The sequence below is a fragment of the Monodelphis domestica genome, chromosome 2, assembly GCF_027887165.1.
Source record: "Monodelphis domestica isolate mMonDom1 chromosome 2, mMonDom1.pri, whole genome shotgun sequence".
Taxonomy (NCBI): Eukaryota; Metazoa; Chordata; class Mammalia; order Didelphimorphia; family Didelphidae; genus Monodelphis; species Monodelphis domestica.
In genome coordinates, this window is record NC_077228.1 from 507051849 (window position 1) to 507075969 (window position 24121).

At 44.9% G+C, this 24121-nt stretch overlaps 3 protein-coding genes across 6 annotated transcripts in view; 1 reads left to right on the forward strand and 2 right to left on the reverse strand.

The window, feature by feature from the left end:
* The window catches only part of BLTP2 (bridge-like lipid transfer protein family member 2), a 39627-nt gene extending 34095 nt beyond the window's left edge, over positions 1-5532 (reverse strand). For all 3 annotated transcript variants that reach the window (XR_008916828.1, XM_056819510.1, XM_056819511.1), the window contains exons 1-5: positions 5266-5532; positions 3967-4096; positions 896-945; positions 451-598; positions 82-203 (exon numbers count right to left, since the gene is read on the reverse strand). Coding sequence is in view for 2 of the 3 variants with exons in the window: in XM_056819510.1 (XP_056675488.1) it covers positions 82-203; positions 451-598; positions 896-945; positions 3967-4096; positions 5266-5333 (518 nt within the window). In the remaining variant the exon portion in view is untranslated. The remainder of the gene's footprint in view (positions 1-81; positions 204-450; positions 599-895; positions 946-3966; positions 4097-5265) is intronic.
* Positions 5533-8384: 2852 nt separating this feature from the next.
* On the reverse strand, positions 8385-14129 carry SDF2 (stromal cell derived factor 2). The gene is made up of 3 exons (XM_001375896.5): positions 13952-14129; positions 10989-11185; positions 8385-9076 (listed from the first exon to the last, which is right to left on the reverse strand). Exons 1-3 carry the CDS (start codon positions 14127-14129, stop codon positions 8789-8791), a joined length of 663 nt encoding a protein of 220 aa, XP_001375933.1. The 3' UTR covers positions 8385-8788.
* Positions 14130-14415: 286 nt separating this feature from the next.
* Positions 14416-24121, forward strand: part of SUPT6H (SPT6 homolog, histone chaperone and transcription elongation factor) — a 38642-nt gene continuing 28936 nt past the window's right edge. For both annotated transcript variants that reach the window (XM_001368695.3, XM_007485600.2), the window contains exon 1: positions 14416-14539. The gene's annotated coding sequence lies outside the window, so the exon portion shown is untranslated. The remainder of the gene's footprint in view (positions 14540-24121) is intronic.

Genomic DNA, 24121 nt, shown 5'->3' on the forward strand with positions numbered 1-24121 from the left:
TTGGCTTCTACTCTCTGGTATCAGAACGGGAACAGTTGGCTTAGATGCTGCCATATGGGATTCTACCCACCCAGCACTTACCACCTCTTTCCATCACTCCCTAGGAGGAACCGGCTCCTGCTGATCTGAATGTGCCACAGAGACTCAGAGGTAGCTACCTTGAGAACCATAATGTTGACGGAGTCCACATGGATAGAGAAAAGCTGAGGGGAAGAAACCAACATGAACAATAGCTAAGGGCAGGCTGCCATTTGCCCTCTTTCCTTAGGTCCTCAGCAGAAGAGGAGGGGCACCTCCCATGCCACAGGTGATATAACCCAGAACCTCAAAAAACAGCAGCTGACATCAGTTCTGAAACACCCCAAATTCGGAAGGTCATAAAGGTAAAGCCAGCTTGAAACATGGGTCTATCCATTGCCACAGGGTCCAGGAAATGGGAAAAGGTCTCACCTGACAGACAATCCTCAGCAGGGATGGGCTGAGGGGCAGCTCCCTGTGATCCACCCCAGTAGTCGTGGAGAAAGAGGTAGGCAGGCCAGACATCTTCTGTAGATCAGTTCTGATCCGCACCTCCCCAAAACACAGTGCCACATAATGCCTGCCTCCAGGGAAGAGACCTGACTACCACCAGCACCTTAACCTATACATCAGCCAGAGAACCATCCCTTCCCTCTAACCTCCCAACTTCCCTGAGAGCAGGTCTCGGCCCCAGAAGTTAGGACTGGTGGCAGAGGTGCCTCTGTCTTACCAAGTTCCTAGGAAATGACTGACAGGGAGGCTTTAAAGAGACGAGACCCAGTTCCCTCCTCAGGCTCCTCAATCAGGTCCTATTCAACAATCCCTCCCCTAGACTGCAAGAATCTCCCTAACCGAAAACGTAAGATGAGATACTCACGGCAGATCATGGCTCAGGAGTTTGCTGGAAATCCACACACTATCAATTTCCTGGAACAGTATAGGAAAAGGCTTTTGTGCAGCTGCTGCCAGCTAAGACCTGGACAATTCAACAGCCTCCACAGCTGACACAAGGGTCACTGGGACACTGGGGTCAAAGGCAAGAGCAGAGGAGTAGCAGGGAAGGAAGGTGGTCCAAAGGCCTACACTAAACCCACTCAGATCAATTCAACTGCACAGATATTTATTAAGCACCAACTATATGCAAAGCACTGTGGTAAGTGCTGGAGGAAAAAGACCAAAAAAGAATAGTCCCTTTCCTCAGAATGATTCTAATCTACTTGTGGGGAAGGGGATGGTGGGAAGACACTATGGCACTGCACAGATAAACATCATACAAAGTTGGGCAGGACTGGGGCAAAGGGGAAAGTGCTCTAGGAATAGGTGAAGGAGCAATTGCTATCAGCTATAAGGATAAGGAAGGCCAAAAAGAGGCACCACCTGAGCTGAGCTGTGAAGAAAGATAACAGGAATATTAGTATTGTTATTCTGCAACTCATATTTACACATGTGAGCGCTTTTTTAAAGGTTTACACCAGCCTTTATGGGCATAATTTCATTTTAGGCAAATGTTACTATTATCAACAATTCACAATCACAGAGACTCAGAGAAATCAGAGATACTAGATTGGAAGCTGGAAGGAATCTCATTCCAGACCCTCATTTTACAGAAGAAGTGGCTGAAGTCCAGGGTGACTGGTCATATCAATGACTAAGCCAGGGTTTGAACCCAACTCTTTCCAATACCCTCTCTGCCTCCCTTCCTTCCTCCCTTCCTTCCTTCCTTCCTCTCTTCCTCCCTCCCTCCCTTCTTTCCTTCCTTCCTTCCTTCCTTCCTTCCTTCCTTCCTTCCTTCCTTCCTTCCTTCCTTCCTTCCTTCCTTCCTTCCTTCCTTCCTTCCTCCCTCCCTCCTTTCCTTCCTTCCTTCCTTCCTTCCTTCCTTCCTTCCTTCCTTCCTTCCTTCCTTCCTTCCTTCCTTCCTTCCTTCCTTCCTTCCTTCCTTCCTTCCTTCCTTCCTCCCTCCCTCCCTTCCTTCCTTCCTTTCTTTTCTTTAAAAAACCCTTACCTTTGGTCTCAGTATCAATTCTAAAGCAGAAGGGTAAAACCTAGGCAATGGGGGTTAACTGACTTGCCCAGGGTCACATAGCCAGGCAGTGTCTATGGCCAGATTTGGCTGGCTCTCCATCCACTGTGCCACCCCGCTGCCCTATCCAGTGCCCTTTCAATGATGCTGTGCTGCACCTGAAGGGCAGAGATGATTAAGGAGTACTTTCCAAGAGCAGGAGCCAGGCAGTGTGAACATGTGAAGATCGCTACATTTACTCCCATAGTAATAACAGATTATATTTATGTTACAAGTTTTTAAGGGGTATAGAAGTCCATTTCTTTCATTACACAGTAAACCATCTCTCTCATATCTTTAGGTCCACAGATGGTGTTCAATAACTGTTCTTGACTGAAAACTGACTTGCCTTAAACCAGGCATTATCAAGTTGAATTCAGGATAAACTAAGGCAAAGAAATGTCAAGAAGTAATTAACTGGGAAAAGCTATCTAACATCAAGAATGAAAAAAACTATGGTTGACATATAATTGGATTATTAGATAACTAAGAAACTATCTACTCCGTGTAATTAGGTTAATCCAATGTAACAAAAATGGCAGTACTATGCAAACTAACTTGTAAATTCCATGTAAAACCAATCAAAATACCAATAAGCTACTTCAAAGCATTGGGATTAACAAAATTTATCAGAAACAACACTACCAAAAAGAATGATAGGGGAAATAAGAGATAAAGCGGACTTGCATTGCCAAATCTCAAAGTAGTGGCCATTATCAAAACTGTCTGGTTTTTCATTTCATTTTTTTTTTAATGTATGAAAACAGATTAATGGAACAAAATAGAAATCACAGAACCAAAGGAATATAACGGCATCACTCACAAAATAGATTTGGAATTGGAAGGGATCTTTGAAGTTATACATGACCATCTCTCATTTTTCAAATGAGGAAGCTTAATACAATGTGTGACCATAAAACATTATAAGGGGGCAGCTAGATGGCTTAGTGAATTGAGAACCAGTTCCAGAGAAAGGAGGTCCTGGGTTCAAATGTGACCTCACACACTTCCTATGTGATACACTGGGCAAGTCATTTAATACCCATTGCCTAGCTCTTATCACTTTTTTGCCTAGGAACCAATATACAATATTCTAAGACAGAAGGCAAGGGTTTAAAAAAAATTATGGGAAACTATTATTTTTTTCAATAACTGGCAGGAAAATGGATACCAGCAGGTCAAAACAACAACAGGAAAAGAGCCACATCCCATAATGTTGGGGTTTTTTTGCACTAGCCCTATGATTTAATTGGGGTTATCATCACCAATGCAGGCTGGCAACTTATCTATAATATCTAGTCTGAGAGATTTGTTTGGGGCACTTTGACTTGCCAAGATCATATATCTACTGTTGGAGGCAAGATTTGAAACCAGATGTTCCTACTTCTGAAGTTAACTTTCTATATACTATATACATATTTTAAAATCTTACCTTCTGTCTTAGTATCAATTCTAAGAAAGAAGAATGGCAAGGGCTAGGCAAATGGGACTAAGTGACTTGCCCAGGGTCACATAGCTAGGAAGTGTCTGAGGTTAAACTTTTTTTCTTTTATAATTTTTATTGATATTATTTGTTGTTACATTGCCCAATTTCTTCTTCTATCCCTCTCCCTTCATAAGAATGAGGCTAAATTTGAACCCAGGTCTTTCCAACTCCAGACCTAGTACTCTATCCACTGTGCCTCCTTCTAGACACTATATCATGAAGCCTCTTGCAACACGCCACACTAAATTCCAAAAGTACTGATCATTTAAATATTTTAAAAACCATTAGAATTGCAGGAGAAAACAGAACACTTTATTGTGGAAAGAAGAAATTCTCAGCCACTGCAGAGATTCGGCTGGGTTTTCCCTCCACCTCTTGATTGACGGAATTCCCTACTACTCACCACTGTTTGCTGGTGCTGCTCAAACTTAAGACTAACATTCTGAATCCAGAAGAAGCCAAAGGAGCCAATCTTCAGCTCGGCTTGAAGCCTCCGATGACACCACTTGGTGGCCAAGCGGACCAGAAGCCACCTGCCAAAAGATCCTGGTGAGTGCTCCCTCTCTGTGGGATTCCACAGACATCTCTGCCAGCCAAAGAATGGCACAAGCAATGATCCAGTCTGTGGTGTATCTTCTTGGCAAATCTACTTACTCTCCCCTTGGCTCTTTTTTCTATTAAACCCTCATTTTCTGTTTTAGAATCAATAGTGTGTATTAGTTCCAAGGCAGAAGAATGTTGTCAATTGGGGTTAAGTGATTTGTCCAGGGTCAGATAGCCAGGAAGTGTCTGGAGGCAGATTTGAACCCAAGGCCTCCTTCTCTAGACCTGGCTCTTTCTATCCACTACACCATCCAGCTGTTCCCTCCCCTAGGTTCCTGATGGGTCGGGTAGAAAGTGCAGATCTGCTTCAGGCCATTACTAATTATGTAAGCCTGGGTGTGCCTCCGTAAAAATGGGGGTGAGGGGTGGAAGGCACTTGGTAACCTCTGCTCTGGCACTTACTATCTATGCAGCCCTCTCTAAGCTTTGGTTTCTGACTTGTAAAACGTGACTTCGGAAACCCATTCTGGTTCTCCATCTGCCAAGCTGCTATGCCTCCCTCCTGCCACTTCACGGTTCTTGCACCGGCCCCAGGGTCTAAATGCTCCTTCCCCCAGGGGGTTACCAGGGAACCCATCTTTCTCTTTCGAGCTGGACCAGGGGGCTCCGCGCCAGCCCATCATCGGAAGCCTCTGCTTCCCCGCAGAAAGAAGGTACCCCTATTAGAAAGGACCGCTGCTGTGGGACAGCCCGAGGGTCTCCCGAGGAGCGGGAAGGACTAGATGGAACCCCACACCCCAGGTGGAAGAAGAAAGCTCGGCCCGCCCCCCCAACACCTCCAGTGCAGCAGAGGGCGAGGGCGGTGAGTGACCCCTGGAGTTCAGCGGGGCGGAGCAAGGTCGCAAAGTAAGGGGGCTTGCCCAAGGGCACCTGGAGCGGTGGGCACCACACACGTTGAGCCAGGATCCCCCCCCCCGACCCACAAACTGGGTTCCCTTCCCACTCCTCACAGCCCCTCGGCGCTTTCCCTTGGGCCCCTCCCACGCCCCCCCCCCCGCTGCACGGCCCCTCCTTCCGCGCGCGCCCCCGCTGCACGGCCCCTCCCTCCGCGCGCGTTCCCGCGCCCGCTACCCTCTCTCCGGCCCCTGCTGCCCCTCACCGGCCTAGGAAGAGAGCGCAGAGCGCAATCAGAAGCAAGAACAGCAGCGCAGCCAAGAGCAGAGGCATCGCGGCCCCCGCGGCGCACGGCCACGGCCCCGGCCCCGGCCCCGGCCCCGGCCCCCGCGAGTTCCGTGCGGAGCCTCCGAGGGCCGACTAGCCGCCTGCGCGGGGGATGGCGCGAGGAGGAGACGCCGCGAGCCCCGCCTAGTCCCGGTCCGGGCCCCCCTCCCACTCCCCCCCCGCGGCGCCAGAGAGCAAGAGGGGGAGGGCGGAAAGGGGCGGGACCGGTACACGTTCTTCTTCCTTAGGACCGCCCCCTCCCGTCAGCCTCGGCCTCCCTCTTCCAGGCTGCAGAGCCAGTGCGTGGAGGTGCCGGCACACGTTCTTCTTAGCTCCTCCTCCTCCCCAGCAGCTCCAGCGCAGAGGGAGGAGCCAGGAACTATGTTCGTCCCGCCCCTTTCACCTCCTTCTGACCGTGCGGGCTCCGGCCGACCTTCGCTGCGCGCGGAGAGAGGGCGGAGCCCAAGTCCCGTCGTGGCGTTTGTCTAGCTGTGGACTGTAAGCTGCAGAACTGTGCTGGGTCACTCTCCCACCTCTGGCTCTCGATTTCCGAGAGCGAGTCCTAAGAGCTAAAGTCTGGACGGAGCCCCAAGGGGCCTCTGAGGTCAGGTTCAGCCCCTCGCTTTGAAGGTTCGGGAAGGGGGAAGCGACTTGGCCAAGGTCACACAGCTAGCGGGTGTCTGGCTAGGAGATTGGAACGTAGGCCGGCCCCACGGTATTCTTGCCTGACTTGGGCCCTTGGGCGAGCCCCCCCACTTTGGAAGACGGGGACAGGGACACTCAGTATTCACTTCCTTGTATGGGGGCTTGTAAGAGAAGCACCCCATGAGTCTCCCGAAGCCAAGTTCAAGAGCAATGGTGTGATCTTGCGTTACCCCATGGGGATTTGAGTTTCTTAGCTATGCTGAGGGAGGTCCTGTGTGGCCGGGAGAATAAGGGGAAGAGACCGCGTAGCACTGAAGAATGCTAGTGCTGGAAGGGATCCTAGGAGGGCAGCTCCCTCTTCCAAAGCAGCGGGAATAGGCTCAGATGGGTCAGAACCGTCCCATGTTCTGCATCTGCAGTGTGGGAGTTGAACTCTATGGTTCTAATTAGGCAGATAAAAGAGCAACAATTTTTATCACCTTTTTCCCATCCAAGGAATAAGAAAGAAAACATCTGGAAAGCCCAACTGATACAGTAGTTATCTTCCAGATACTAAAAAACAAAAGAATATTACATAGCAAATAATAGCAACTGGCATTTTCAGAATGCTTTAAGGTTTGCCCATTAGGTTAACTCATTTGATCCTCACAACCTCTGGGGAGAGGTGGGTGCTATTACAGAGGAAGAGAAAGGCAGACAAAAGTGAAATGACTTCAGTGTCACAGAGCATCTGAGGCCATATTTTCACTCAGGTCTTTCTGTCTCCAAGTCTAATACACTATTCATGCAGACCATCTACCTGCCTAGAAAAGTTCGTAGAGTGCTGGATGGATCTGTTAATCAGTTATGGAGAATTTATAGTAAAACATGGACATAGGATGGGAAAGCATGGAGGGATGCTAATCTGTGCTTTGAAAGAAACACAGATGAAACCATGAGTCATCCCAAGTACCAAAATAGGGATAGAAACACTGCATTTAGTTCATTTACCGTGGAGAGTGAGTATCTTATTCTAGTCCTCTATTGTGCCCAGTGCCCAACATTCAGCTTTGCACATTGAGCTCTTCAAACCCAGTTCACTCACCAAACATTAAGCATCTCTGTGCACAGCATGAAACCACAAAGCTTAGGAACTATAAAGCCATAGGGGGATCTGGTTCCTGCACTGCAGGAATCACTTTGTGAAACCATGCTAGACACTGATGAAACAAGCCAAGTTTAATTCCTGAGAAAGCATATATTCAAAGTGCTTGACAGCATAAAGCACCCGGGGCTCAAAGAGGAACACGATGGTAACAATTTCTTGGACTACCCTCTTTTCCATAACTATACACTAAGGTTTTATCCGAAACCATTTTCCTTTTATATCCTCCCCTACTAATTCTTTCTCTAGCTCAATTATCAGCCTTCTAAGATGAATATTGCTGATTGCTAGTAAGCAAGGAAAGACACGAGTTCAACTCTCCTGAGTCTTTCCCACTCACTTTCTGGCACATTGCCTTCTCCCTTATCTGGCCACTTCCCTTCTTCCAGCCAGCTGCTCACTGAAATTCTCATTCTGCATCTCCAAATTCTGTGAAGCCTGTTTAGTTATCTCTGTCTTTTGCTTTTCTAGTCCCAGCTCATCCCAACTCTTGTTAACTTATCCTCATATTCCTTCAGTTTCCCAATGCCAGATTTGTTCCTATCCCTTCTTTTCCATAACATTGTTACATTTAGCCCTGCTCAAGGCTTTTTCTTCTCTGGTGAATCTAGACAGTTAAAATGGAGAAATGGGAAGGTTTTCTAGAAATCAGGGTTTCTATCGTTAGAATGTCACTATCTTATTTGGATCATGTCACTGGGAGTGGGACCAAATCTTGATGTCTTGGACAGGGAGGGCCTAGCACAGGGTTGATATTCTCCAAGTTAAATGTTAAGGCTGCAAAATGAGTGAGTGGAAAAAAGCCATCCTAAAATAGTCTTTCTGTATTCCTTGGAATCCCAGCAGATGGCAGCCACCTCCCTTCCGCCCCCATCACACTTCTGGAATTCAGGAGCCGAATATCCCAGAATCCTCAGCTTCAGGAGTATGAGGGAGGCTGAGGACAAGAACAGGTGACTATTTCTTCCCATTATAAAGACTTATGCTCACCCTCATATACTTGGCCTCATTTGTCTAGGTTATCCAGGGAAGTAGAGAGGTGGGTGCCCTTGGGATAAATGTATGACTCCTGGAATCAATCACGGCCCAGGCTGTTGGAGGGATTTTCAAGAGGTTGTGCACCTCTAGCTAAAGGGCAGGAGCTTAAAGTTAAGGAAAGTGAAGACCTTACGAGATCAACAACTAGGAATCTCTAGTAGTTTCAAGAAGCTTATAGCAGGTAAGCCGACCTAGGAATATGAATCCTGATTAAATGACCACTCAAAGACTGACAATCAAATTCTTTTTATTACTCCTGAGAAAAAGCACATACTGGAGACTGTACTCCCCCCATTAATGGATTGTTATGCCAAAGCTCCCAAATGAGGGAAATTTCCCATCTCCAGGAGATGTTTTCTTTGTTATTTCTTCCACCTCAAAAAATCTTCTAAATGGATGAAAGGACCAGTCCCACCACTGGCAATAACTCCCATATTTAAGAGAGAAAGCCAAGTCCAGGATAAGATATATGCATGTTGGCAGGAAGGGAGCTACTGCTCTTAAAAACCTTAGACATTTCCCATGTTGGATCCGCACCCCAAGGATGATAAGGCAGCCACTGCTCCAGTGGTGAAAGCAGTGGATATGACTCAACACTATTTGTCAAGGAGAGCCAAGCCCAGCTGAGGGGCCATCAAAGCTCAGCATGATGGGTTTCAGTCCAAAGCAGCTCACTGGGCTTCATGAAGATGCCTTCCATAGCTCTCCAATAGTTGTTTTGGCTTTGCTGGGCCATACCATGTACCTCTCTTTGACCACTAATGGGCCGGCCATACTGCTCTCCGGTAACAGACAGCAACACATTGGTAGAAGCATGTTTGAAACGGACCTCATCATCCCTCACCCAGTGTGACCCGCTGCAGAGGACTGTCCAGTCATCCAGAGAGTCCCCTTCACCTTCTTCCCCAAATGCACTCACTTCCTAGAAGCAAAATAGGGTAGAAGAATTAGCATGAGCCCCAGGAGAGATATGAGTAGTGGATAAAAGAGAAAAGAGGAGAGAGGTGGGGAAGAAATAAAAAAGGGGGAGCACTTCCACAGAAAGAACTTAAGGGGGAAGAATTATGAAACAAACCCCCCTCCCCTCTCTAAAAACCCCAAGAAGAGCCCTCAAAAGAATACAAATAAGTTAATACAAATCAAGAAATATTTGCCTAACACCTACTGTTTATAGAGAGGGGGAGATGGAGGACCTCATCCTTGTTCTCAAAGAGTTTATAACTGATTTAGGAAAAAGGGAGATGGCAAAATGTACAGAAATAGTTAAATAACTATAATACATTTAGCATAGAATTAAATACAAGAGAGGTCAAATTGAGAAGTCTGAGAGATTCAAAGGAGAGTCAACTTCCAGTTAGTAGGGAAGACTTTATGAAGGAGGTGGTAATGGAAGGGGAGCTTAAAAGAAGAAAAGGATTTTAATACATAGAAAGGAGGAGTTTATATCAGGAGTAGGAAACAGGATGGGCAGATACAAGGAAAGGACAGGCTGGGAAAAGTAAACAGTGAGTAGTACATTTGGTGAAAGCATAGGGTAGGTGAAGAGTATATGTACTGTGAAATAAGGTCAGAAAATCCCAGTCAAGCCAAAATGAGAGGCCTTGAAGACAAGGCCCAAGAGTAACCAGTGGGGAAATAGTGAAACCATTAGGCTTATACATTAGGAGACTACTTTGGCAGTGTGTAAAGAATGAGCTAGAGTAGGGAAAGAGTGTTGATAGACTAGTTAGTCAACTATGATTTTTAAGTTCATAGGCTGGCACTATGCTAATTGATGGGGATACAAAAAGAGGCAAAAACAGTCCCAGTCCTTAAGGAATTTATAATCTAATCGGTGAGACAACAAACAATGTACCAACAAGCTCTAAGCAGAAAACATAGGAAATAATTAAGAGGGAAGACCCTGGAATTAAAGAGGGGATGGAAAAGGCTTCCTATAGAAGGTGGGATTTTAACTGGAAATCTGGGAGGTCAGTAGGAGAAGAGAAGGGAGAATATATCAGGCATCAGAAGTCAGAGAAAATGCCTGGAGCCAAAAGATAGGTCAATGTCACTGGAAAGTGGGGGGAGGTTAAGGAATAAGAAGACCAAAAAGAGGAGGCTAGGTTATAAAGGGCTTTGAATGCCAACAGAGCATTTTGTATTTGATCCTGGATGCAATAGGAACTCCCAGGAGTTGACAGGGTAGGACTATAAAGCTAATACAATAGCCATGGCAAGAAGTGCCTAAAGATCTAACCGCAAATGATTTGTTTGGTAAAGTGGAGGTGACATGAATACAACCAAATTATGGTAAAAATGTGATTTTATTTGGTAACTCATCAGGCTTTGTGAAGTCTCTGGTACCTTTGGATTATGCTGATATTGAATTCTTATATTGTATGACTTCTTATGAACTTTTACCTCAATACCCTAATTGAATGGTAAAGTCATTAGGAAGAAGAATCCTTCTTTTCCTTCCTTTCATCTTCCCAATGGTAAACTGGTACTACAGAAAACAATCTGAGTATTCACCAGAAATACAAAGTTCTGAATATTCCACTTGCTCTAAAAGTTTGTTTACTAGCAAGATATCTTATTTTTTTAATCAATTAGATTAAAGAGAAGCCTCCCAATTCTTTTCTACTGAGTTGATCTCTGGTTTTCCCTTTCCTCTCCACTCCACTGAGAGCCAAATAAGCCTCCTTCTTGCCCAGAACTGGTTTTATCCTTCAAAATAGATACATTTCTCCTAGTGAGTAAAAAGGAGAGCAAATATTCCCTGATCGAACAGGTCTGACAACCATGAAACCAAACAATACCACTGTGTGAGGCTCTTCCAGCCCTGGGCTCACCTGGTTGCCAGAAAGGGGTGAAGAGAAATGGTGACTGTGAAGATTCCGCCCAGTATTGACATGAGTCAGTCTGATTGACTGGCCACATCTCACTGGGGTTCCTCTCTCACATACTGTGGAGGTTTTCCCTCGGATCCGCCAATAACTGTTGCTGTCGTCCACATCTGATACCCCTGTAACTGACTGCTGCCCACTGCCTGGAGAAAAATGAAGATGTTCTAGGCTCTGATGGAGAGCTAGAAGGAAATCTGGTCATCAACTAGTACAAAGGTGTCAAACTATGCAGCAAATATGTGGCCAGAACTACATTAAAATATAATTGGGAAATATTAAATCAATAAAAATGTAATAAAATACAGGTAATGCTAATTTGTTAATATGCCCTCATTTGACCCCCCTAGAAGAATATCTAAACAGATGTTTTTTATATATATATATTTTTTTTTATTTTTTTTTTAAGACTGGAAAGACAGGTGGGAGTCAGATTAAGTTTTTTAATGTCAGATTGAGGCATTTGTATTTAGCCTAAAAGGAATAAGGAGCCACAGAAGATTTGGGAGTAGGGGAGTGACATGGTCCTCCCTTGTATTTCAGGAATGCTAATTTAGCAACTATGATAAAGATGGACTGCACCAGAAAGAGACAAGAAATGGGGCAGCCAAGAAGATTACTGCAATAGTCTAGGAGACAGGAAATAAATCGCTGAACTAGAATGCTTGGGTTGCAGTGAATGGAGAGAAGTCAGAAATGAGAGCTGGTGGACACAAAATCATTAAGTCAGCAAATGACTGGCTGTGAAGGGTGTGGCCTGATTCCAGAGATGATAAACCTAGGTGACTGAGGAAGCATAGTGAAACCCTCCACAGAAATATAATTCCTGTATTCACACATTAGGAGTTAGAAGGTAATTTTAGAGACCCTTTGCCTAGGCAAACATTTTCAAGATGGAGTGCCCAAACTGTAACTTCATGCTGCCTGTGAGGCTCCCCTCCCCCCCTCATTACCCCCAGACAGGGGAGGGAGGAAGTGTATACATTGGGCAGCTGGACAGAGGAGCAGGGCTTGCAAAAAATGTCCTCAGTGCTGTGGAGAGGAGGAATGGAGCAGCCCCTATGCCTGGTACCATGTCTCTGCCAACAAGGCTCTAGACCAACTCCTTCATTTTACAGATGAGGAAACTGAGGCCCATGGAGATTACCTGGCTTGCCCCCCAGGTTACACAGGTAATAAAGATCAGAGGCAGGATTAGAACCTGGATCCTCCAACTCTAAAGCTAGCTCTTTTTCCATTGTATCATGCTAACTCCATTGAACAGGTATTTCTATATGGAACAGGTAGGTGGCTCAATGGATAGAGCCAAGCCTGGAGATGGGAGTCCCTAGGTTCAAATCTGGTCTCAGAGACTTCCTAGATGTTGTTACTCTGGGAAAGTGTCTTAACCCCAATTGCTCATCCCTTATTAACTTTCTGCCTTGGAATGGATACATAATATCGATTCTAAGACAGAAAGCAAGAGTTGGTTTTTTTTTAAGTATCTGTTATGTACTAGAAATATAAAGATAAAAATTAAACTTATCCCGCCCTTAAGGAGCTTACATCTTATTTAGAGAGGGTACTGCAACAATATGTACAGAAAGGCAAATGAAAAATATATATAAATACCAATTAACTGAGGAGGGCACTAATGATTGGAAAGTTAGCAGAAGTGAGGAGGCCCAGGAGTCAAGGGGAATAATAGCTAGCTCCATTAGTTAGAAGTAGAAGGTCATGTAGGAGGAATGGAAAGTAAGTTGGATTAGCTAAAAAGAGAAGTGCAGGAGTGGGAGTCATGAAATCATTCTAGAAGGATAAGCTAGAGCTAGATTGGAAATCAAGCTATAAGGAATGTATTAAATCTTTACCACAGGTCAGGTACTCTGCTAAGTGCTGGGGATACAAAGAAAAACAATGCTAAAAAAAAGGAAATTTTTATTTTCCCTTAAAAGAAATTAAGAGTCCCTGAAATTTTTTGAGCTTCAGAGTGGCACTGTCAAGCCTGTTCTTTAAAATTATTTTGATAGCTGTGTGGAAAAGATGGGTTGAAGAGGGGAGAAAACTGGAAGGAAGATCAGGGGGTCAACTAGGAACTTACTGCAACAGTCAACAGAACAAAAGTGACAGCTACATGACCGGAAAGAAGATAGATGTCAGAGATACCTTAGGAAGAGAATCAACAGGATTTGGCAACTAATTGGATGGGCAGGGCGAAAGTTTTCTCCTCTATTAAATGAAGGAATTGGGATTAGATGATCTCTAAATTCCTTTCCAGAGTTCAAGCTATAATCCTTATGCTCTTCAGACTCCAAGACAAACACTGGGAAGAAAGCAATACTCTCCACAGAAAGGAGAAAGTCTAGATTTGTGGGGTAGGAGGATGGGATAATTTCGGTTTTGAAAAGGTTGAGTCAAAACCCTTCACTGAGCCTGCTTGCAAGCCCAATTGCCTTCTGCCATTCTGGATGAACCAAAATCCTTTGGTCTTGCCCAAAACTGGTTACTACCCTGTGTTTGAGAAGTCCTTTCAATACCAATACCACCACCACCACCCCACCCCCGCCCCACCAGGGATGTCTCCAGAGCCAAGGTCGGTCCCACTCCCCTCCACACCTCTATGAGGCTAAGGTCTCCCCAGGGCTTTCCAATTCCCTAATTCTTATTCCCCTCCAACCCCCAATTAGGCCAGGTCCAAAAGTCTTTCCTCCTCTTCTAGGAACGTCCTTCTTCCGCCCCCTCCAGATTCCTCGAAGTTCTGGGGTCCTTCACCCACGAGTTTTTCCGGTCTTCGTTGCCTCCCACAAGGTTTCCCCTCCCCCTCGTTTTTGGAGCACAGCCAGGCCCCGCCCCCGGGTCTCCCACTAGGCCCCGCCCCCTAAAGGGGGGCTTTCCCGTTCTTCCCCCTTCCCTGCCCCGCCCCGTGAGCTCACCAGACCCGTAGTGTACGTCATGCGAGTGTAACCGGACGTTGTGGCGCGTGTTGAGGAGCTTCACGACAGAGCCGCAAGTGACGAGGGGCAGATCGGAAGCCCCAGCCAGGCCCAGTAACCCCCCAAACAGCAGCAGCAGCGGCGGCACCACGGTCCCGGCCGGGCCCCACCGCCCCATCGCCCCGACGGAATCACGGCGCCTCCCCGGAACCGGAAGCAGTGGGCGGAGCCAGGCCCAGGAGGAAGAGGCGCCTCCGGGCTTCAGCTCTCTATGTTCCCTCTCGCTAGAGCGCCGGGAGGAAACGGCCAGACTCGCCTGCCTCCCGTTCGTGCCCCCTCGCGGAAGCCTCCGGAGGTCGCTTTTCTGCCGCCCTCTTAGGTGCTTCTCTGTCGCACCGGCCTCCGAGAACGCCCCGCCTCTCAGAGTGGCTGAGAAAAGGACCGCCTCTTCTCAGTGACAGTGAGCCGGAAGTGACCTCAGACGTCGGGGAGGGGGCACGTCGGTGTGGGGGCTCCGGACTCGTTTTCGGTGGCGCTGCCAAGCTGCGACTCCATTTTCCTCGGAGGCTCAGCGTTGCAGCGAGCTCGGTAAGGCCGGAGCGGGGGCTCGGAGGGCTCCGCGGATGGCTCGGGGTGTGGCACGACAGGGCGGATCTCCGGGTGGAGGGCTCTGAGACCTGGGGGAGACTTCGTACCCGGGTTTCCCCTTCACCCCCGCCCACACGCCCCTCACCAGAGCTGGCCCCAGCCCGTCACTTGTTGAATTTTTGGGGTCCCCCTTCGCTTGGGAGCTCCAAAAGGAGCCTCCCGACGGCAGCAGGGGGTGGGGAGGGCAAGATAGGGCGGCGCCCAGGCCTGGTTCTTCCTGTGGGGAGGGGGAGACTTCCTGAAAGGGGGGCCTCGTGAAAGTGGGGAGCGGCCTCCTGCGGAGAGCTGGGGGAGGGGCCTCCCGAGCCCGTGATATTTCTGGCCTCGCCTGACCCCCTCCCGCAGTGTGTCCGCCGGAGCAAAGGATCACAGCTCCTGCATCAGCTTATCGGTGACTACTCTTAGAGTGACTCCTTATACCCGTAGGGCTGGGGGCCAGCAAGGGACCTTTAAATTCGTCCAGATCCCAGGTTTGGAATAATCGTGCCTTGTCTGACCAATACCGTCAGCATCCCCAGCGCCGCCCAGCAAGGGGCCTTCATCATCATCATCATCGCTCTCTGGCACCTGGAATCCATCCAAGTGCCCACTGTGTGCCCGGCGCCGAAGCTAAAAAGAGAGGCCAAAAACAAAATAGTTCTACTCTCCATGAGCTCCCAAGCTATAGGAGAGACCATATATATATATATATATACATATATATATATATATATATATATATATATATATATACAGGATAAACTAGGATAACTGAGGGAAGGCATCAAGATGAAAGGCCCCTGCAAATTTTAGCTGACACTTAAAGCTAGGAGCTAGGAACATGATGGGGGTGGGGGAGATACAGCCAGAGAAATCACTTGGAAGTGGGAAACCAAATGTTTTCTTGGAGGAACACCTAGAAGGGCCTGTGCCACTGGAAGGTACTTAACAAAAGCTTATTGGCTTGATTTGTTTAATCCAACCCCACCCCACCCTTTTTTTTTCAACTGATTAGGAAGTAGACCTAGAGAGTCAATAAGCATTTATTCAGTGCACACTATATGCCAAGTACTGTACTGTGCAATGGGTATGCAAAGAAAGACAAGAAAAAAAAATCTTTTGTCATCAGGAATATATATTTAACTAGGGAAACGACATAGATAATAGATAATAATTAGATATGTTCAGAGCTGGTAGACATAATCTGAAATAGAACCGTTCCAGCAGCTGGGAATACTGGAAAAAGGCCTCCTTCAAAACATGGGATTTGAGCTTCATCTTGAAGGACATTAGGAGGAAGAGATGAGCCAGAGCATTCCAGGCCTGGGATCAACCATTGCCTCCTATGGGGAAGATGGAAAATTAAATGATTTGTTCAAGGAATGTAAGTAGGCCAGTGTGACTGGGTAGAATATAAAGTCCTTGGAGGAAAAGGTAGGAAGGATTCAGCTCATGGAAAGCTTTCAATATCAGAAGACTTTCTACTTAATTTTGGAGGTAATAGGGAGTTTGTTTAGAGTGGTATATTCTCACCTTGGCAGCTGAGGATGCATTGGAGTAGGAAGAGATTTGAGGTAGAGAGACCAGTTTTTAGGTTATTGCTGTAGTGCAGAGAAGAGGACCTAAATTAGAGTTGTGGCTGAGTCTGTGGAGAGAAAAGGACATATAGGGGAAATGTGTGATACGTGTTAGAAAAGTAAAAAATAAGATTTGGGGATGTGCTATATGTGTAAGCTGAGATTGTGGATCTGGGTGACTGGGAGGGAATTTATCCTCCCACGGGAGAAATATCCTGGATTATGTTTTGGTTTTGTATTTGAGATACCTTTGCCACATCCCTAGACATCCAGGACCTAGGTGGAAATGGTTGACTAGCTCAGTTGAGAAACTAGAGTTGAATATATAGAAACAGGAATCATCTGTATAGAAAGTATAATTGAACTCATAGAAGCTAATGAAATCACCAAAGGAGAAAGAATAGAGGGAGAAAAGAAAGGGACTCAGGACAAACTATTGTGGGATACTCAACTCAGACCATGACCTGAATGAAGATCTAGCAAAGGAGATAAGAAGCAGTTGTTGGACAGTCATAAAAGCCTTTCAAAAGAAGTGATCGATAGTGTCAGGTGTTTCTGGTAGTTTAAGAAGGAGAGAATGGCATTGACATTTAAGAACTCATTGGAACTGTGATGATGTTCTTCTGTGACTGTAATCCCAGCTATATGGGAGATTGGATCTTTTGAGCATGGGGATTTTGAGCTGCAGCAGGCTATATCCAGCATTGAATTTGGCCTTGATATGGCAAGCCCCTCAGAGCAAGGGACCACCGGGCTGCATAAAGAGGAGTGATCTGTCCCAAGTCAGAAAAGGAACAGGTTAAAATTCCCATGACACCAGATGGGATCAGGCTCTAAATGGTCAATTCACTTCTAGCCTTGACTAGAGGGGGAGAGCCCAGGTTTTTGAGAGAAAGAGGGGGGGGGGGGAATGGACAGTTGCCAAAGTTCCAAATAAGTGATAGAGCCAAGATTTGGACCCATACCCTCTAGCAGTATGTCAATGTTCATCATGTGCCATTCCTGCCCTTCCTCCTAATCTTTATTTCTGTCAGCTGCCCCAGATACATTGAGGCATCACCTTGGGAGTTTATCATTATTTCTATGAGAGGGAGTAGTTATAGAGGTACCAAAAGCCCTGGGGAAAAGTGGAAAGAATATACAGCTTAAGCCAACTCTTCCGGGAAAACAATGTTCCCATACTTATCTGAAACAGTTACTATATTATTAAGGAGTCATATCTCAGTTCTCTGGCTGTCCTAGTACCAGAACAAATGTTTGATCTGAAGAGGACATGTCCAGCCAGATGACTGTGATGATGGAAATAATGATCATTGGTTTGAAAAGAGTTGCATTAATTCTAGTATTGTTTCCTTTTGGAATCTATGTGTCTGCTTTAAGGAGGTGCATTAAGGCATTCTACCTAAACTTTTCCTGGACTTCATACTGCTAGTTTAATTCTGTATCCTAGCAAGATTCAGCCACAATTTCTGGGTCTGTCCTGAGTGTTTCTGAGTCCATGTGCCATGTTAACTGAGGAGATTCCAATCTTTAGTACTGAAATTCGTTGGATCTTAGGAAATGACTTAAAGAGCCATTTCAGTTGATTGCTGATAATACTACTCAAATTTTTGTGTTAAGAATTTTGAGCTAAACTTAGATAAAGTATTTAGGGTCTTTTTTGTGCTGGGCACTGATTGCCCAGCTGACATTAGTCATTTTGCTGATCCTTCTCATTATTGATATTGTTTGGACAAATCTCCTAGGGTGATCTATGTCAGCTAGAATACAATTGAAATTAATTAATTTTGGTGTCTTGGTTTTGGAAGCAGAATACTGTTCTCGCTCTGTGGTCTTAGACAAGATGGTAACATTTCTTGAGTTTATTTTCCTTCTCAATTAAATGGGGAGTGCCATTCCTTGCATTACCTAACTTGTAAGGTTGTTGGTGTAGAGCTCATGGGAAGTTTCAGCTCTTTCTAAAAGTGAATTATTCAGCCCAATTAATGAGATTAGGGTATTCTTCCAAATTTTTACATTTCAAAATTTATTAAGCTGCTGTTTGCAAGACAATTAGCTGGGCTGTGAAGCTAAAAGACAAAAGCAGTTCTTCCCTCAGGAGTTTCTGTTCTGCCAATAACAAGATCTTCAAATGTAAAGTAATTACCTTAAAGTGGAATATGAATGTTGGTCCAGTAAGTGCTGCCTCACCTCATTCCATGGAGAGTGTTAAAACTGTCTCCTGTGACTTCTTGTCTGCAAACATTTATTCAGTGTCTACTTTTCAGCAAATTGTCAGCAGAGCAGAGCATAGTACTAGGCACTGGGAAAAATAGAGAAATGAATGGTCTCTCTACCTTCTTGGAGATCACTCTCTAGTAAAAGAATGTTCTAGTCCCAGCTTCTAGCACCACACATGGTATGTGCCTAATCACTACTTGTTGATTGCTGTACATGCCAAATGGTTTCATACAGAGAAGTTAAATGACTAAGAAACCAGGCCAAGGACACCTTTGGACTAAAAGGGGAAGATAGGAATCATTCCATCCCGGGAAAATCAAGCAGAGCTTTAACAGGCAGAAGTAGAATGAAGTGTTGATTCCCTTTACAGGGAATAAAGTGGGTAAAGGCATGAGGGCAGAACAGCATGGGAAGTTACTTGGATGATAAGCAGTCTAGATTAAAGCATTATAGATGTATAGGTGAGTAGTAAGATAAGGTAGTGCCAGCTTATGGAGAGCTTTGGATGCCAGGCAGAGCAGATTAAATTTTATTTAGTAGGCAGTTTCACAAGGAAATGATTCTCCTGGCAGCATTGTGATGTGATATTGGGATATATAAGGGATGGGGGTGAACTGTGGAGGCCTGATGACCAGTTGGAAGGCTAGTGTCCAGTCTGAGAGCTGTGAGAACCTGGACTAGAATGGTGTCAGTAGAAATTTAGAAATGATAAACTTAGCTACTGTTTGGATGGGGAGGGGGTGAGAGAGGGAGAAAAACAAATAACACTAAATTTATTGAATATAGAAGAAAAAAGGAATGGTAGTCCTACTGACAGAAACAGGAAAGGAGCATTGAGCAAAATAAAATTATTCAATTCCATTAGATAAGAATTTATGCCTAATGTGTTCAAGCTGGTATGCTAGAAACACCAAGTCCTTGAAGCGCTTCCATTCTACTAGAAGGATACAAAATGCAGACAACAGTAAATTGAATTTACCTGTGATGCACCAACAACTGGGGGAATTGGGAAAAGTTTCTCATGGGAGATGGCACCTGAGATGAACCTTCTCCAGTGGAGAGGACAATCTGTAAAGGGTACAGTGGCAGGAGAAGGAATTCAGAGAAATTTCTAGTGTGCCAGTTTGGCCAGGGAGCTGAAGTGAAAGAAACCTGGAAAGAGAGGTTGAAGCCAAATAACAAGCTTGGTTTTACATGTGTTGAGTTTGGTTTGTTGGTGGGATGTTCAATCAACTTTGCCTACTCTGCAAAATACGGTACTAGATTCTAGGGATGCAAATAGGAAAATTAGTTTGCTCCTAAGGGACTCATATTTTACTTGGAGAAATACAGATGCATTGCAGATAGCTTGAGGTGGTGAGTTCGGAGCTCCACTTTGGGGCAAAGAGATTGACCTGTATTTTAACGAGTGAAAGAATCAGGGAAGGATTTTTAGTTCTCCAAAGTTGAGTCTAAATAAATGAGAGGGAGCAAGGAAATATGGAAGAGGCTGGAGACGAGGGGGAAGAGTGATTCAATCAGGTCCTGAAGGAGGGGTGGGGAAGAGTTGGGGGTAGGAGGCTAGGAGAGAAAAGGACATTTAGAGTTTAGAGGTGTGAAGGAGTGGTCATCTGTTGTGAGCATCCTGAAACAAGGCTGGGACTGTGGGAGAGTGCTCAGAAAGCCAAATAGGTTCAGTTGTCATTACGTAACAACAAATTGTTAAAAAATCAGCACCATTTTATAATGAGAATGATAGGTTTACCTAGGATTAAGACTAGGAGGTGGAGAACATCCAAATATCAGAGGACTGAGAGATTCCAGGAGGTAGCTATCAAATCACTGAAGTGATCAAGATATAGTTTGGACAGGGATAAACCAGGAGAAAAGGGAGGGATGTGGAGGAACAGGTGAAAGGGACAGAAGATTGCCTGGTAAACTTGTTTTAACTAAGTGGAGAGGAATTCTTGCTACTGGGTCTTGAAATTTTCTTTTTTTTAAACCCTTACCTTCCACCTTAGAATCAATACTGTGTATTTTTTCCAAAGCAGAAGAGCAGTAACTAGGCAATGGGGGTCAAGCGACTTGCCCAGGGTCACACAGCTGGGAAGTGTCTGAGGCCATATTTGAACCCAGGACCTCCCATCTCTAGGCCTGGCTCTCAATCCACTGAGCCACCCAGCTGTCCCCTTGGGTCTTGAATTTTGCACATAATTTGTATGTGCATTTTGTTTTAGGGATATCTAACTATCTGGGCCTCCTTTATCTTTTCCTTTTCCTCTCAGCCACCCACCCTCTTTGTGGTAACATCCATTAGGAAAATAGTGCTCATCAGCCCATATTTTTACTTTAATAACTACTAAGGAAAGATGTGACAAAGTTGGTTTTGAAAATAAATTTTGAGATTTGGGGTTTCTCTACCCCCACCTCCAACCAATTAGTTTGAATCATAAAGAATTGTTATTGTTAAATGAAACCCCTCCCACCCCCCTACTGCTAGCAGCTGTTCTATTCTTTGCCAGAGATAAAGTTAAAAGGAGGAGCCTGGAAGCTCCAGAAAGTCTTGTTTTTCAACCAGACTTTGACCTGCTGCTGCAGATCCTTGTTTGTGAAATGCAGGACATGGAAGCTACTGGAATAATTTAGTCTGCAGATTTGGGTTAGTGGCAGGTAGATAGAAAGCAGGTGGATGGGTCAATCGACCTCTTCTCACTTGTTTCACCCTTGGACTCTTCCTCAGTCTTTCCCTTTAATTACCTCCTCATCTTCTCAGGTTAGGGGGAAGGAGCAGCTGTGAGCTTCCCCTGTGGCAACCTGATCTGAATTCCCTTTCCCTTCCTGCCTTCCCAGAGAATGTCATGGTAACCACCATCGTGCTGCTTCTTGTTCTTCTACTGCCTCATAGACACCCTCTGGCCTGCCTCTATTTTACATTTCACTCAAATGCCCTGGCCATGAGAAAAATTTTACCAAAATGGGTACTCTGTAAAAAAAAAAAATTTTTTTTAAACCCTTACCTTCCATCTTGGAGTCAATACTGTGTATTGGCTCCAAGGCAGAAGAGTGGTAAGGGCTAGGCAATGGGGGTCAAGTGACTTGCCCAGGGTCACACAGCTGGGAAGTGTCTGAGGCCAGATTTGAACCTAGGACCTCCCATCTCTAGGCCTGACTCAATCCACTGAGCTACCCAGCTGCCCCCTCTGTAAAATTTTTTAATCCTTAAGCTACATTTGAGGAGGAATGGTGTTTGGACAAAAGCTGTCCACTTGGCAGAGATACTTCTCTAGACCCTCCTGTGTGTCTGGACATGAGATCAGGCAAGTCAGTATTGTTTTTGGTGAACTGTAGAGGGACAGCCTTGGCCAGAGCAAAGTTGGGGGTATCCTCCCTCCTCTGCTTGACAGGGCAGCCTAATGCTTTATGGTTCATCTGGAGAACAAGGGCTAATAGCTCTTTACACTTTAAGGTTTGCAAAGTGCTTTAGACATTTATGTGATAATAGTAGTAAATAATAAATCGTCTTGTTTGATCCTCACCACAGTAAATGATAAAAGTTGGATTTGACCTAGCTGTGTGACCATGAGCAAATCATTAACCCCGATTTCCTATCCCCCTTACTGCTCTTCTCTCTTAGAATTGATATGAAGACCGAAGGTAAAGGTTTTTAAAAAGGTTAGATTCCATTCCAAATCTTCCTGACTGCAGTCCATTCTCTCGCTTCTGCCATGTCAATTATAGGGAAAGTATATAATTGCTTGGGATGTTGCTTCGTACCCTCAGATTTGAACTACTTAAAGGGAAGCTACTTATATTCAGATCTGTCCTGTCAGTGACTGAAATCTTTAAAATACTGAGCTTTCAGAGATTGATGGGCCTAGTCACAAGCAGTCTGTGTGTGTGGGCTGTCATATCCAAAACTATTTTTAATGGCGAGATTCTGTACTGAGGGGAAGCAGGGAGGGAGTTATAATTAAAAACCCCAAATGTTGTAAGAAGTTGCACATCCATTCTCTTCTCCCCCCACCCCCACCCCCTTTGAAAACAGGTACATCCGTGGAACTGAAAGGAATGATCAGGGAAAAACCTTGGGGGCCATGTCCCTAGCAACGTTGAGTTTTCTGGTTTGCTTTCAAGCTCTGGTGAAGACTCAGTCACTTAGGATTTGGCCATGTCTTTGCCTCTTTCCTCCACCTCATTAAATGTATACACTTTTATATTGTTTTTCAACTTAGCCCATCAGAATTTAGTTGGGATGCTATGCCAGTCTGAATCTCTTCAGGCTCTCTGAAACGTCCATATTTTGGGGGATCCATGATATCATCAGTATGCTTATTTTCTCCAAAAGCACCCTTGAGTGTAAGCCATTCATTATCTCTCAATCTGTGGGGCCTCCACAGAAGAGCTACTTAGTGTGCTGGAGGCCACTGTCAAAATCTTTGTAGTCATCTTGGGTCACAGCGCATTACTTGGCCTTTCCATTTGTTAACCTTTGCTTTTACCTTAATACCAGGTTATCTCCTAAAAAACTTTTTTGAGGAGAGGACATTTTAAAATAACTTTTGCCTTCCATTGAAGAATCAATACCATATATTTGTCCTAAGGCTGAATCATGGTAAGGGCTAGACAATGGGGGGGGGGGTAAATAACTTGCCCCAGGTCACACACCTAGAAAGTGTCTGAGGTAAAATTTGAACCCAAGACCCTCCTTTCACTATCCCTGTTTTTGGCCATTTTTGTATGTGCAATTCATCACAGGTAATATATTACATATAGCCAGTTTATATCTATTATATATGTTTCTACTGTGCCAGTTTTGATTCTTTGAGGTTGTAGTGTTCCATGATGTTATATAATGATATAAAAAAATTTAAAAAAATTTTTTTTTCACTGTAATCAGTCTTGCAGATGAGGAACTAAGACTTTTAATGTTATGTTGATTGGAAAGCCCATGATGGCCTCAGAATGGTTTTTCTCTGTAGATTGACAGTTGTTAAGCACTTCAGAGATTAATTCTGAGATTGAGCTTGAGTTTGAAAGCCACCTCCACCAGTCATAAAATCCATAGGACCAGATTTTCGTTTTTGTTTCCCAAGAAACAGGAGTATTTTTTTAGCACCTACCTTCCTACCTGTGAATTATTTTTTTTGTTTTGACTGGAAATTAATATGGGTATAAATCAAAGTTAACTTGTCAGTTAAATAATGAATATTACTTTGGTGCCCTAATGTTTCCTGATGACCAGAAAATAAAAGACATAAAGCTGGATTGAATAGTGTAAGAATATATTGAGGACCCATTAAGTAAGTAGCACTATACTAAGAGCTAAGGGATACAAAAAGTATGGACACTGTCCCCACTGTGGTTAGGTTAGTTGGGAAGACAAGATATATACAAGCTAGGAAACAATACAAGCCTTGAGTTTGTCTCTACCTCAAGGCTTCCCTCTTTAACCCTGGTTCCCCTTGAATCTCCAACAAGTGCCTGATTGTTTTTGTTCACAATTTGTCTTAAGTTCTAATGCTTTAGAGGCTTCCATGATTCCCCATTCCCTGCCAAATAAAGCCCAGGCTCCTAGCTTGGCATTCAAAAAGCTTTCCTCTAACTGCAACCAAGTATAACTTCCCGTTTATTCTTGGCACTAAACCACACAGAACACTTCTGCTTTCCTATCTCTTACTCCACCTTACATATTCCCCTATGCTCAGAATGGCTTCCTATTCTTTAAAAACAAACAACTTATCTGACCTTTTAGATCCAGTTCACATTC